The following is a 16,583-nucleotide window of genomic DNA, read 5'->3' as shown; positions in this document are numbered from 1 at the left end:
TGCCACTGACTCCAATCTCCCAAACAACGATGTGTTTAATAAATAGCCATCAAGAGTTAGATGTGGAAACACTGCAACTCATGGATAGAAATTCAAATAAACCCATTCTTCCCACAGCTTCCTTTGCTATTTCAGAACTGCTGACAAAGGTTTATAATCTCACGCCAGCACAGAAATGTGCAGCGAGCATGTTTCATTAATCTATGCTGTGCTTTGTGGTGTACCATGCAAACCACTGAAAGCTGCATGGAGGTAGCTAGTCCTCAAATGTAGAACATTTACTCACCACCTAATTTCTGCAGCAAGTTTACCCCTGTTACCATTTCAACCAAAGTGATTAGAAATAGAAATGTATCAAACTTAACTTTATTTAACTCATGACCACTTACACCACACCCACCAACCATCATTCTCCCTCCCCTACTACAAGTCTTCCATTCCTCCTGTAGACTAAAAGCTTTCAAAGCTATTCTTTGCAGGGTATCTTGATTTACCTTGTACTCTCTCCTACTCTTTCCATACTTCAAGAAGTTTCAAACTCTGGATGCTGCCCCCTGAACAATGTTTCTCAGTTTAATCCCTACACAAACCCATCCATAGAATCTTTTTTTACAGCTCATGAAAGTTGCTGACAGCCTGGAACATAACAGCACTGCAATGAACTAACACAGAGAGATTTTTTCAGGAGATAAACTGAAATTCTCACGCTTCAGTTAGCTGCAGGGAAATATCTCATGCCCTGACTGCAGCTTTTTTCTTTTTGCAAATGCCTATGGCCGATAAGATCATCGCTGTCAATCCTCTGTCCCTCTGCCATAAGGCAGAAGTTAACCCACACACATTGGTCTCTTTTTGATAGTTACATGGTCTCCTAGCATACAACATGGTCCCATTATCATTGCTGCCCAGACATATGTACTGTGTACAATCTCTTGCAATTAATAAAAGAACTACCTGGATCTGTAAAGAGAAGAGATTATTTGCTACTTACCTTGCCTGATGGCTCCAAACAAAATGAACATCCAAAAGTACAAAATATGAAGAACTAATTTCAAAAGAATTACTCAGAAAACTTGTTTTACACAGTGGCTTATTATCAATTCACATGTCTATCACTGCATAATACACAAACACTGTTGATGGATGACAGTGATACATAACACTTTTATTTGCAGTTTCTTAATTAACACAGACCACCCATAACATTGCTTCCCTGCAACTTTTCCCTGACTACGGCATATTTACAACACTCAATAACAGTGTTATAATGAGAATCCTCTATATAACAACTCAGAAGCATCATGGAATCAGGTGTGTAAACCAAAGAAAGGTTGGCACTTTTCATACAGTTTGAACAAAGTGAAAATGCAGTAACCAAATGTAATTAGAATATGCAATCTCAGAAAAAAATTGTGTGACTAACACCTTGTTCTTTTGTCTAGATGTGGCAGTATCAGCATGCACCTAATGCTTTACACAACCGATCAGCATTTTTCAGGTCTGTCCCCAGTACTTCCCCGACATCTAACCATGTGAGAGGAACTATGCCAATGTCAGATCCTGCTGCTGACATAGATTATTTCAAATTCAGCATAATTAAAACCATTTTATTTCAGTGGCTTGCCAATAAAACGTAACTAAATTAAGAGCTCAAAACTAATTGTTTCAGAGATAGTAGGAACTGCAGATGCTGGAGAATCTGAGATAACAAGGTGTAGAGCTGGATGAACACAGCCGGCCAAGAAGCATCAGAGGAGCAGGAAGGCTGACATTTCAGAAAGAAAGGTCTAGGCCCGAACCGTCAGCCTTCCTGCTCCTCTGATGCTGCTTGGCCTGCTGTGTTCATCCAGCTCTAAACTAACACTGTTTGTTCTTGAATTATTATACTTTGCTAGAAGACTGAACGTTTGCCACTCTTGCACCTAATGTTAGCCCACTACTAATGTATTAATCTACTGATGTCACAAATCTGCAGTTTGACCAAGTCCACTATCTCTACCCATAAAAAGATCAATTTCATAGATCACAGAATCCCTACAGTGTGAAACAGGCTCTTTGGCCCAACCAGCGCACACCAAACCTCAGAGCATCCCACCCAGACACATCCCCACTATAAACCACCTAATCTACACATCCCTGAACATTACAGGCAATTTAGCATGGCCAATCCACCTAGCCTGCACATCTTTGGAGAGTGGGAGGAAACCAGAGCACCTGGAGGAAACCCATGCAGACATGGGGAGAATGTGCAAACTCCACACAGACAGTTGCCCGAGGGTGGAATTGAACCCAGGTCCCTACTGCTGTGAGGCAGCAGTGCTAACCACTGAGCCACCGTGCCACTGTGCCACCCCTAAATTTAAGTGCAACGCCTTGCTCCTTAGACTTAAACAAAGGTGCAGAAGACAACCAAACACATATCTCTTTGGCATTCATGATTCTGCGACATTTGCAGCATGAACAGTGCCTGATACTGCTGAGATTGCTATAAAGCTGCTGGCCAATCTGATTTGCCTGCAGCTCTTGACGATGCAACTTCTTCCCATTGAGAAGTGGAAATCTCGCTCTCACCTGCTGAAAGCCGTTGGCAGTGAGTAATTGCTGTGGCTTTGTTTAACAAGGCTTAGCCATAAGGGTCTGTCCAAAACTTGTTGGTCTTCCAAAACAAGGTTATGACCAAGTGCTGCAGACTGGCACATTCCAAGGTCCAGGACTACGTGCTAAAGCACTCACTAATGTTGGGGCAGATGCCGCCAAGGTGCAGTGGGGAAGGATCACTGTCTGACGTCTTCCTGCTGAAGTTAAACAGGGGACCATTCAGTTATCGGACCTTCCTGGTGCCTCAAATGCATGTAAATATAGTCTTGTACAAGGAAGAGATGCCTTTAGTTTGTTTGTTGGTTAGAGTCAAACTCCAATGTTTGTTTTCTTCTGCTGTTGTACAGAACCGAACTCTGTTTGTGACTAAGATGTTTTTAATGAATAAAGTATATTTTGAAATAAAAAAAAAGTGCAGCAATGATGTTTCCCATAAGCTTCTATGAGTTTGAAAATTTCAGTAAATCAATGGATCGGTCTCTTGGACACAGAAGAATATTTTTGTTTGTAGTTATATAGGAGGGTGAGAAATTTTGTCTTGTCTGCTGCTTGTTTTCTAACAGTCACCTGAACAGTAGGCAGATTTAAATATTAAAACAAAATTACTTCTCATTTGTCAGTCAAGGCCTGGCTGACTAGGTTTTTTTGCACAGTGAAGCTACTTGTTCCACAGTAAAACCAACCAACCTTAAAAGTCCAATCTCAGATTGTTTAGAAAAATCACTAAATTACAGGGTGCTTTTCCTGACCCCAGCAGAAATGTTGTCGTCTACACCATCAGTCATTCTGTGATCATTCTTTGGATCACCTCATCTCTGGGTTTTAAAGATTCACTTCCATTGCTGTGACACAACCAGTGGATTTACTGCATCACCCCCATCCCCTTCCCATTTATGAGCTCCCATTAGCATTCATTCGACACAGGCAGCTCAACAATCACATCAAAGACGCAGCCGTGCAAGGTTTCAACTGGTTTCCTTGGGCAGATGATGCAATTGTTCCACCCACCATCTTATCTTGATGTGCACTCAAATTAGAAATTGGTCTCATGGAATTTATACAAAGCTTGGCCTGAAACATAATCCCAATCAAAAACCAAAGGAATGGATTTCAGACAAGGTATTCTGATCTTCGAGCCTGAATTCCTAAAATGCATGACCATTGCACAAAAGTCAATCGTGAGATCACGTTTTCATAAAGTCGACCTGAGCATTTCTTGGCAAATTAGTTCCAGGCTTATCATGATTCAAGCTGTGCAGCGAAACAAAAAACCATCCTCAGGATATGTTACAGAAATCCTTCTGCACTCTTCCAAAACTTTCTACTCATACGTACGCCTTAGATAAAGGTTCCATTCATTTTCGCACATCATTTGTTACTGAAGTCATTTACCTTGATAATGAATGCCTGAAGAAAACATCACTGAAGACTTCACCGAGTAGCCTTGGGGTGAGATTGTTTGCAGCTTCACTCTGACACACTTTACAGAAGTGCTTCACCAGATATCTCAGAACAAGGCAGTGTTGCTGGGGCAGGCTGGGAGATTCCACAATTCTTCTGATTTGTTGGACACACTCATCGACGTTCTGGATTTCTGAATAATATAAATGAGATTTTGTTAAGCCTTACCTTCAATATGGCATGCATTGTGTGGTATACATATTCTGTATCATTCCCTAACTTAGTAGGGCACAAGAACCAGTAATTTCCCCAAACATAGGAAGAAATTTTACAGAGATCCTCCAGGTACATTTGTGGTGGTCAGGGTAGTGGACGAACATGTAAAATTGTTTGGCTGGCTAGTTAACAAACTTCCCTCACCTCCCAGACTCCAAAACCTATTTCTGCAACTCGCTCCTCGCCCCTGCCTGAGCTTCCTGTTCTTCCAAGCCCAAAAATCCCAAACTTACCTTCACCTGGCATCCATGTCATTTCTTCCCAGGGACTGTCCCAGCAGCAGCCATTTCTATCTTGTGGCACTGCTGGGATCACTGAGCTTCTAGCCAATTAATCTGTCCAAAGGGAGGACATCTCATTCTCACTTCATTGTGGACACCCCCACAATATTAATGCTGCAGGGCAGCCTTTGCTTTTCTATTGAATGGGGGAGGGCTAGTAACACTTCTTTCCATTTCCCACCCTCTGGAAAATCCAGACCACAGAATTTTGAATATAAACAGTGCTTTGGGTAGATGCTTAACAAAAAAATCCAAGGATGGCAGAAAATTAACCTCAGACAGTGGATCACACAGGAACATTTTTGTTTTGATATTTTATTGACATTGACAAAGACATTGAAGCAGAATGGATATCACATTTTAACGGAGTAAAATAATGCATTGTCTAGGAAGGGCTGCAAGTACAAAACACAGAATTCAACAAAATAATGTAACCTCCATTAATTGTGCTTCCATTATTTGTTAGAAGACAAAGGATAAAGTTTTGAACAAGATGCTGCACAACCCACTGAAAAGCAATTCCTTTCTGCCATGAGTCACCTAAATTGTTCAAAGAAGATTCAGTTCCAACTCGGTCAATCTCCACCTTAATGAAGAAATCTATCATCTTATGGTCACTCTTCCCCAAGGGACTTGGCACAGATATATTGCCAAGTATTACTTTCTCATTACACAATACTCAACCTAGGATGTCCTGTTCTCTAGCTGGTTCCTCACTGTATTGATCCAGAAAACCATCGCATACACACTCCAGGAATTCCTCCTCTACAGCATTGTTGCTGATTTGATTTGCTCAATCTATACACAGATTAAAGTTGCCCATAAATACAGCTGTCCTTTTATTGTTTGCATCTCTAATTTCCTATTTGATGCTTTCCTCAACATTACCACTACACTTCGGGGGCCTATTTCCAACTCCAACTTTTGTTTTCTGCTCCTTGGTGTTGCTAAGCTCCACACATACAAATTCCACTTCAGGATTACATTAATGTCCTCTATATCCAGCAATGCTAACCCACCTCATTTTCCTCTTTGTCTGTCCTTTATAAAAAATGAACGCTCTGGTCATCCTGCAGACACGTCTCTGTAATCCCAACCATATCATAACCACTTACATCCATTTTCGCGACTAATTCATCACATGTATTACAAATGCAATATGATAGAATAATCTTCACTTGCCTGGATGACTACAGCTCCAATAACTTTCAAGACATTTGACACCATCCAGGCAAAACAGCATGCCTTACTGACACCTCATCCACCACATTCAACGCTCATTCCCATCACCTCTGACACACAGTAGCAACAATGCGTATCATTTATAAGATGCCCTATAGGATCTCACCCAGGCTCTTTCAACATCGTCTTTCAACGCTAAAACCACTATCATCTGAAAGGACAAGAACAGCAGATACATGGGAGAACCACCCCTTCTAGAGCTCCCCTCCAAACTACACACCATCATGACTTGGAAACATGTCACTGTTCCTTTATCCTGCTGGCTCTAAAGCCTGGATCTCTCACCCTAATGGCAGTGTGGATCTCCCTACAATCAGGGGAGCAGCAGTTCAAGGCGACAGCTCAGTACCATCTTCTGAAGGTCAATGGGGAATGGGCAATAAATGTTGGTCTAGCTAGTGATAACCACATCTCCTGAATGAATAAAACAGAGATATTAGGATGGTGATTTTAAAAAAATGAAGTTGACCTCAAGCAGCTTGTGAAGGAACAGAAGAAGGTGTAGATGTGAAGGGCTTTAAGCAGAGAATTCCAGAATGAGGGGTCTGAGCAGCTGAAGCCACGGCTGCCATGGAGAAAGAAATGAGGTCAGATTCAGAATGATGAAGCCCTTTCAGGTTGGGACTTGGGCTAATGGTTGTTGGGCTGGAGCAAAATAAAGGAAAAGGATGAGTCAAGATCATGAAGGGTTTAATACATTAGGTAATAATTTCATATTTGTGGATAGATGGATCATAGGCCCATACTGATTAGCAGAGACAGGGATTTTGAGGTTTGATTCGAAACTGAATGGGATGTAGCAGATAGCATTTGAATGACCAGAGGTTTGTACAGGATAAGAAGATAGCCAGAGAAGCAATGAATGGTCGAGTGGGACATAATAAAATCATGATTAAAGCATGGACAGATGTTACTGAGGTGATCATAGACTGCCTCTGAGAATTAACCTTGTGAGAACTGTTCCTAATAATAAAGAATTTAAATTAATGATATTATAGACAAAGATACATTCTTGTCACATTAATAATTTTTCCTTAGACTGGATGATCTGTAAATGACTATAATAAGCAAAGTAGGCAGAGTGGAACTGTTAAGAATATAAAGGAAGCAACACTAGAAAAGGCTATGAAGGTATAAATATTCTGAATGGAAAACCTCAGCACACAAGCCTGTAGTGTTTATCAAGATTCAGAAATAAAATGAAACTTCATTAAATCTATAGTTAATATTGAACAACTGGAGGGAGGGCACCGCCTATATGTGTTAGTCAGAATACAATGTTTAATTCAGCCTTTCTAACTATTGGCATGTATATTACCAGATTCTTTCCTCCACTTGAAGTGACAATGCAGGCCAGTCTTCTCCCATTAGTGTATCCATGTGGCATCACAACTAGTCAGATTGCATCAGCTGAAGCCATTGAAAAGACTGCTAATTTAAACATTGAACTGTTAACAGCTTCCCCAGCCATGTGAATAAAATGTGTGCGATGATGCCCCATTCACATTCTAGAATGGATTTGGTAAAATACAAAGTAAGCAGGCATGAGATTTACAAATGCAAAATTGTTTCCACATTGTCTTTATTGTTATGGCGTATGCATGATGTTCAACTCGGTCAGGGTCTCTCTGACTCAGGCCAAAATTCTTCACAGGCCAGTTGTCATATACATGATGGTTGAGCAGACCGTGGACAGACTGAGATGGCAACTCTAAACTAAGCATCAAGAGCCAAAACTGTTTAACTTTGTTTTCAATAGCAGTTTTCATTGGAGTTACCCAAGGAAACCTGAAGAGGACTTCATTATTTCCCATAGGAAATCTGTTGATTTGTGCCACTCCACACTACAGGGTAATCTCTGTTGACACTCTGGATATTAGTGGAATTCCTATAAACACATACACAGAAATACCTCACACAAACAAATAGCTACAATGATATTTACCTACCTCATTCCTGGCTCACTTCAAACTCACCTCTTCATCTACCTATCCCAATTTAAACTTTAATGTCAATATGGTATTTGCCTCAGTCATAAAGACTGGAAGTGAATTCTACAATATCACTACTTGGTGTAAAGATATTTCTCCTGCTTTCTGTTCCAGGTCACTTTTATTGACATGTGTAATGACAACTCCCTAACTGGAGACCCATAGTTTATAGGATCAGGGTTTATCTCATTCTCTCTTCCACACCTTATGTTACATTTTGTATTTGGGGGAAAAATGTAATCATTGATACCAGGTGTTAATATTATACAGTACACATTATAACTATTGTGTAGAAAATCAGCACTGGTTTGGCTTTAACTGATTTATTGAATGAAAGATATTCTAAATTAAAGGTTTAATGCAAAGAATGTGACTTAACATACTCCTGCATTTTAATAAACTACTTGTGTAATGTTGTAAAACAAGCAAGATGATTCTGCTGTTTCTACAGTTCATTTGCATTAACGTAAACTTCTCTGGGGGTAGTACCATCCCCAATGTCAACATAATTGAAAATTAAACTGTGAGACAGTTGCTTTCTCAGCCCTGTTTCACATTGCCATTTGGGAAGGTTTGGTGACCAGATGCATAGCTAAAAATAATTGCACATGTGCGAGCTTGTGCAAGAGCAGCTGTCTTTGTGTTGCTCTGACTGCTGTGGAATCTACACCACTTTAGAACGCAGAGAATTTCAAGTACCAGGACCTGAGCTGGTATTATAGAAATACTTCCTGAAACAGTTTTAAAATATGCATAAAAATTAACAACCGTGTCTGGTACTGCATTCAAATTTGGCAAAGCAATACCAGGTATATATGTTAGGCTGAAAAGGTTTGGGAGTCCTAGTTACAGAAACATTAAGGACAAATAATGCATCTTTCTTTTAAGTTACAAATGTATAAAATTGAAATGAGAATTGAAGTCTGAATCCTGAATTGTAAAGTTAAGCATGGCTCACTACAGCACTCTTGCTTTTGAGTGAGAAGATTCTGGCTACAAGGTTCACTCCAAATACTTGAGCAAATAACTCTGGAGATAATTCTCCTTTAAGTAAAACCAGCTTGGGAGGAAATGTCCTGCGTGGTCTACCTGTAGCTCTGGGGTGAGTGGGCAATTGTCAGTAGAAGCTTTTGCACCTGCCACATCCAGAAACAGTTCAGAGGCAAACACAGGGCTGCCAGGTGTGGAGGCATGTTGTAGGAAAGGATCACTCCCATGTTCCTCTATCTACTCTCATGACCTATTAGACCTTCCGCCTAACCTATGACCCCCAACCAAACCCAGGATACTTTATAGCTCTTATTCCAATCCAGTGCTGACTCATGCCAACCCATGCCCTCCATACACCACTTTTTGCCCTTTCACCCTTAAATCCAACTCATCCAGTGCCTCCATGGGCAGGCCTCTGAACCATGCTGTAACAAAATAAAATAAAGTTCGTAAGTATCTATAGATTTATTCAGTATTTTAAAGGAACTCTCAGAGATGAAATAAAGTCCATATTTTGTCCATTTTTTGGTTTTAATGAGATGATCTCTCACTGAAACATACATACACAATGCTGCTGACTTGGGTTTAACAAAAAAAATGGAAGTCTATTACAAAATAAAAGAATATAAAATAGAATAAAACAAGTTACTTATATATAACAGATTTAAATATTTCATAACATTACATGGTAAAAATATAATCCCATTAATCCCAAATGCACCCCTTTATAGAACTCACATTGGCCAGAATTCCATTCACGAGCCACTCAAAAGGACTTAACTGAACTGTGGCTTCAGCTCCTTTCAATCTGATAGTCTTTTACTGTAGTCTTCATACAACTGAGCTTAGACTTTCTCAACCAAACACTTTTTGTCTGGAGCCTTCACTGAGCTCCTTACACTGAGGTAACCCAATTTTTAATAATTCTGTAATATCTTTTTGCTTTCTCAGGAGCAACGGCTTTACACATGAAGCTTCAGGCAAGGACCCTGCAGAACTGCCAAAATGAAATGAAAGCAAACTTTTTACAAGCTGTGTGTTTCCACTTTCAAAAGAAAAATTAACAATCCCTGACCTTCCAAACTGGAGGCTAATGCATTACTGTTTATTGCATTTCTCTATTTTTCTAATTTATTGCTGGACTTTTTATTTCTTTATTTTTCTATTTTTTTCACCTAAGAATTTGTACATAAGAATCTGCATCAAGGTACATTTGTACCCAAGATGGCACCGTAAGTGACAACATGTAAGTTTTCAGCGTACTCATGTGAGTACATGTGACAATAAAGCTAATTCTAATTCTAATTCTCAATGTAAACAAAAACTTATTACCCTCAAGTAAGTCTTTCTTCCACTGGGTTTTAAAGAAATCACAACTGCTATGGAAACACAAGTTAATCATTGAACCCTTTCCGACACTCAGGAAATCCAAATACCACCAACACAAATTTTAAAAAATACAAACTCAAACTTAAATGATATTAAAATATACAGAAGTCACATACCATACATCATACCTTGCTGACACAATTACAAAGACTGCACATTTAAAATGAGATGTTGGATGCACATCACTTTGGAAATTTTGGGTTTGTGTTAAGCAATTCTATAAATGCACCTTAAGATTTATAAGGTGCTTTACAACTAAAATGATTGTCATACTCATCCCAAAGCTGAACTCCTTTCTGATACTGATTTCAGAAACTTGAAGGCATCCTCTCAGGTAACTAATTCAAGCAATCCAAATACCTCAACAACAAGGTCAAGTTGCCAATGCAAGAAGAGCATGAAAGAACTAAAATTATAGGCAATGATTTGACTTGATGACTTGCTGTCTATAGAGCACTCCTCACCATTGCAAGAATTCTCCAATAAAGTCTACCAGTAATGGAGCCCTGCTCATGAAGGATGGGCTATTGCATCTGGATGCCCTTAGTCGATTCTTTTCTTCCAGCTCTCCTTTAGCAGCTAAAGGAAAAGGTTTGAAGATATGCTCCAGGCCATCCTAAAGCATGGAGGCATTGATACCATGGCTGGGAGATATGGTACCCCTGATCCATCAAGGCACAAGACCCGTTGAGGCTCGGCAACTCGGCAACAGTGGAACAGTGGCAGCAGAGGAGAGATGAGGAAGGTAATGTGAATGTCATTCTCCCACATAACAATCTGGCCCCACTGCAGAAAAATTTGTGGACTTAAATTTCTGCCCTTCTGTCACCTGAGGACTCACCTAGCCTGACACACACCATCCTCAATTCCAAAGGAGTGCCGACAACTATAGAGAAAATGAAGGACAAGGCAGGATATCCCCTTTACACATCTGTCATCACTTCTGTCTTCACAAAGGAGGACATGAATAATGTACCAGAAATGATGGTGAACACAGGGTTTAGTGAGAGGGAGGAATTGAAGGAAATCTGTATTAGTAGTGAAATTGAAGAAATTGATAGACAATAAATCCCCAGGGCCTGATAATCCACATCCCAGAGTACTTAAGGGATAATAGATACATTGGTGGTCATCTTCCAAGATTCTTTAGACTCTGGAACAGGTCCAATAGATTGGAGGGCAGCTAATGTAACCCCACTATTTAAAAAGGGAGGTAGAGAGAAAGCAGGGAACTATAGGCCAGGGAGTCTGATGTCAAGGGTGGGGAAGATGCTAGAGTCCATTTTCAAGAATTTTATTGCTGAGCACTTAGAAAACAGTGGTAGAATCAGATACAGTCAGCTTGGATTTAAAAGAGGGAAATCATGTCTGGCTGGAATTCTTTGAGAATATAACGAATGGAGTTGATCAGGGGAGCCCATGGATGTGGTTTATTTGGACTTTCAGAATGCTTTTGACAAAGTCCTATGTAAGAGATTAATGTGTAAAATGAAAGCACATTGGACTGGGGATAACTTATTATGATGGATAGAAAAGTGGTTAGGAGATAGGAAACAAACAGGAGGAATAAATGGGCCTTTTTCTCAATGGTAGGTAGAAACTAGTGGGTAGTGTTGGGATCAGTACCAGGAACCCAGCTATTTCAAAATATGTTAATAATGTAAATGATGGAACGAATGTAATTTCTCAAAAATTGTAGATGAGATCAGGCTGGGTGGAAAGTTTAACTATGAGGTGATGCAGTGTGATTTGGACAAGCTGAGTAAGTAGGCACATATTGTGGCTAGATGTGACGTTATCCAATTTGATAGCAAATATAGAAATTTTGATTATTATTTGAATGGCTGTAAATTGAGAGAGGGGAATGTTCAACAAGACTGGGTGTCTTCATGCTCAGTCCAGGGTCTAGAACCAGGATCATAGTTTAAAGGGTAAAGGAGTAAACGTTTTAGGACCAATAAGAGACAAAAAAATCACTCAGACAGTGGTGAGCCTATGGAATTCACTCCTACAGAAAATGGTTGAAACTAAAACATTAGTGTTTTCAAGATGAAGGTAGATATAGATCTTACTGGTGAGAAGAATCAAGGGATGGGGGAGGGTGGGAATAATGTATTTAGCTTGATGATCAACCATAATCATATTGAATGGCAGAGCAGGCTGGAGGGGTCAAATGGCCTGCTCCTATCTTCTATGTTTCGATGTAAAAGAGTAGGCTATCAGTTGGTTTCAGGGAGCTCATTCAAAAAATAAAACATTAAGCATTCATCAGCCACTTACCATAAGATATAGGATAAATGCTAATGATAGCATGGCCAAAAGATAATATCATGTCCATATTGAAATAATCATTCATGGCCCATATATCAGACACTGAGGTAAACCTCTAATTGTGAAGGATTTGGGTCCACTTACAGGAGAACTATATGACTTGAAGAAAATATCTCATTTACTCTGAACATTTTTAACAAAATTGCTGCCAGCAAGGGTGGAGGAAGGGGGGTGGAGTCAAGGAAAATTCCCCTCACTGAGAGACAGAGTATGAAGTGATCCACAGTGAAACTTGGCTCAGTGGAAAAATCTGGTCAGCATATTAAAGGCATAAAATAGATCTGAGGCTGGAAAAGTAGACAACAAAAGTCTTTATGTCTCATTGTTGCTTGCTAATACCTGTATAAACGTTAGATTCGACTCAACTAAAGCTTACCTTTGCAGGTATTTCAAGAGATATTGTACTTAAGAAGTGCACAGGCTTATTTTACATCATTAGAGATTTTTGAGACAAATTATCATCGGGAAAAAAATAGAGCCATTGAAAAGAAGACCATAATACTTGCCATATGCTGTGTATAGTGGTTTGTTTGGATATACAGAAAGGGTTTATGATATCTGTGCTGACAAAAGCCATTGATTGATCTATATCTTATTGAAGTATTTATAATAATCCAAGCACTTAAAGTTCATAGGTCACTCTGAGCTCATTGGTAAACTGGTGAATGATGAATGTGTTTAATGCCTATCTCCGTTAAGTATGGATTAATTAGAACTCAAAGACTTGCCCTAGATCCAACATGGCTGGAACATTACTTACTCCCTGCTGCTTTGCTGGCAGTGATTAGCAATGATGTGTGCCCCACAATGGAAACTCAAAATGAACTTTAAACTCAGCCAGCTGCTGTTGCAAATGACCTTATCCTTCAGGAGGTTAAACCTGTCCATACAATTTCAGGCCCAGATGGACCTCCGCTCATTCTTCTTAGCAAGCTGTATATTTTTAAAAAGCCTATTTAGAATGATTAGGTGGTATTTATTATTTTTAACCAAAGCATTCTAAGTGAACAACAAATGACCATTTTTGGTGAACAAAATAAACAATTGCAATTTATTTGGTGACATGCCATGGATGGGAAAACAATCTGATTGTTTTTACAGCCTAGTTACTTATAGCCTTAATTGGAATACATACTACTGAAATGCTTTTATATGGAAAGATGATTAAGTGCAGTACTATACCTGTTAAAATTAAATATGCACATACAACACATTACACAGAGAAATTATCCTCAGTGCACATGACAATGCAGTAAAAATAGAACTCCAAATATGTACATTATATATTGGCACAAAGAGTTATTGACATTACAGGTCAGATAGCAGTGGAGTAGGGCTTCTGAGCCTGAGGCTTGTCCACTCCATCCACTTTTTGTTTCTTTTCTTTTGTTTCTCTCTCCTCTTTTCTTCCTTCTTCTATTTTATTTCCCCTTGATGAAGAACTCGATTGCAGCTATGGCATTGGCAGCAACAAATAGGCCCAGAAGTGTAGACTCGAGTAGGCCCAGCAGCGCGGACTAGTGGCAGCGCCGGTAGATGCAGGTTTGGGCTCCCGACGGCATCTGCTGCTAGTCCAGATTCGTGGAGCTGGTGGTAGAGGCAGGTTTGGGCCCAGTACAAGACCCAGTGGCATCAGCAGCAGTTGTGTCGGTGAGGTGAGCTCGAAGCAGAGTCGAGTTTGGGCCTGTTCAGTACCTGGTGCATCGGCGAGGTCCAGTGAGGACTCATAGTTGTGAGGGCTTTGGTGGAGCTGAGATGGTGCCAAAGAGTGGCGAATTCATTCCAGTGGCAGCAGTGCGGTGAAGGGGACTACCAGGCCCATTTTCCATAGCATAGCACTTAACAAGAAGGACTGTAAAGTTGGACACCTTCTTTATTTCTTCATTTTCTGCCTTTATATTCTATGTTTTAGTTTATTTTTCTGTATTTTAAGCTGGTGCTGGAGAGTGGCAACACTGTACAACACTTTTCACGGTATTTGGAAGACAATACACGTGACAATAAATAAATCAAATCAAGGTAGGATGAATCAGAAAATGCCTCATCAGCCCCAGAAGAAGAATGTGGGCAGCCATGGTGGAGGGTAGGTCCCAAGGCAAGCTGATTAGAAAGCCTGCCTTGATCCTTAGGGATTTTGACGCAGTTGTTTTTAAAATGGTTAAACTTTCTAATCCTCAATCCTCACACCCATCCCTGATGGCCCACATATCTTTCATGTTAATTCAATGTCAACTCATACACTCCTATCCACTCCCATAGTTCCTAACAATCATGCCACTGTCTTAGTCACTTACTCAATGCTCCCCATGAGCAGACCCCAGGAACCATGTAGAAATGAAACAAAAACTTCTAACATTATAATGCAACTCTCATTGTATACAGAAAAAAAAATCATTCATTCATAAATTAACTCAAGCTTCAAATATCATATGGCTAATCTTTTAGAAGAATAAACAGACTTTTATTCAGACCCATATCAAAGACAGCCAATCCTTTCAAAGCATCTTCATATTGTTAAACAAATGATGAACTTAGACCCCTTACCGTGAAAATTATAGCATTTGAAACTCAGCTCAGCATTCAGAATGATATAATAATAGCTCCTGAGTAATGTCAACAAACATCTCTCAGAAATCTGCAGGTCCAGATATTCCATTTTTAAAATCTATGTTTATCAATCAGAGCAGTCCAGCTGAGGTATTTTGTTCTCTCACTTATAGCTGCAACCTGCTTTATTGAAACTTATCGACTTGAGGCTTTTAAAAACAATCAAATCGTAATAGTTATACAGACCTTATTCATCCTTCAATTACATTTATGTCTGCTGCATCAATTTATGACTCCCATACTGGGGTCCTTGCAACAACAAAGAAAGGGATCTGTTTAAATTGAGCACTGCATTCAAATGGCCCTGTTGAGGTTGGGTTTTCTGTCTGTAAGAATCACAGCCCACTCTATTTCCTCTACTGTCAAAGAATAGATATACTGGAATTAGGGCTGGGATTTCCACATGCCATATTGAAATGCTCAAACACGTAGAGGATAAAAAATACATTCAGAATGCATTTTCTTACCTCAGTCTACACAGAACAAGTAGTTACTAGTCAAGTGATACAGACGCACACAGCACAGAATTTCTGAATTAAATGATAATCTAGATGTATCAAGATTTGTCACTAAATCAATCACTGATTAAAATTTTAGTTAATCTATGCAAACACTTCTACTTTAGTTCAAAACAGCAAATGGGATAAAAATCAAAATTTTGGCTTAGTGGATGAATGTGGCATTGGCAATAAGCCACACGGAACAACAGCAACAAATGCAGCAAAAATAAAACTATTTTGCTTACAAATAATGCCACCTTCTCCTCAAGCATCTGGGGGTATGCTCCTCAAAAATCACTTAATTACTTCACAACTATGGTGGAAATGAAAAATCTTCATAATGTCTCTCAATTAGTACACTTTCAGTCTTAAAAAGTTAGGAAAAGTAAGTGAATTTTATTTTCTTACAGATTCTGGTTGAACTCCTACCTAATATTGGGAGCTCATTCTGGGCTCCAACTCTATTGTGTGGGCAGCCATTTCCGATTGATCATAAAACCAGGATTTTCCACGGGAAGCACTGAGATTGTTCCTGGAATGAAGCAGCAGCCTCAAATAATTGGGATCAGTAATATATCTACTGTCTTAGGATACAGGCTGCTGATTGAACAGTTTCAAAAAGGATAGGTCATGTTGGACTTTTCCCTCTCTCCCACTCTGGCACCACCTACCACAAGTTCAATCTCATAAGGTCCCACTGTTACAAATACAATTATAATTGAAATATTAACTTGATTGCTTACTTAAAGTAATTAGCCTTATCTTCACTTGGAACCAGAAGAACAAATTATCAAAGAAACAAACATTGTTGTCTACTGACAGGTATGTTAATGTCACTCACTCTAATTTAGGTCCAAACACCACTGCAACATCAGACAAGAGCAGTGATAGTAGGAACTGCAGATGCTGGAGAATCTGAGATAACAAGGTGTAGAGCTGGATGAACACAGCAGGCCAAGCAGCATCATAGGAGCAGG

General features: G+C 39.6%; 1 protein-coding gene across 2 annotated transcripts in view; it reads right to left on the bottom strand.

The window, feature by feature from the left end:
• The window catches only part of pik3r3b (phosphoinositide-3-kinase, regulatory subunit 3b (gamma)), a 514,779-nt gene that overhangs the window by 204,767 nt on the left and 293,429 nt on the right, over positions 1-16,583 (bottom strand). For both annotated transcript variants that reach the window (XM_048601936.1, XM_048601937.1), the window contains one exon: positions 3,991-4,192. In XM_048601936.1, the coding sequence (XP_048457893.1) occupies positions 3,991-4,192 (202 nt within the window). The remainder of the gene's footprint in view (positions 1-3,990; positions 4,193-16,583) is intronic.

Source organism: Rhincodon typus, chromosome 10, assembly GCF_021869965.1.
Source record: "Rhincodon typus isolate 14 chromosome 10, sRhiTyp1.1, whole genome shotgun sequence".
Lineage (NCBI taxonomy): Eukaryota > Metazoa > Chordata > Chondrichthyes > Orectolobiformes > Rhincodontidae > Rhincodon > Rhincodon typus.
The sequence above is the reverse complement of the archived record's forward strand: the minus strand, read 5'-3'. Positions and strand labels throughout refer to the sequence as shown.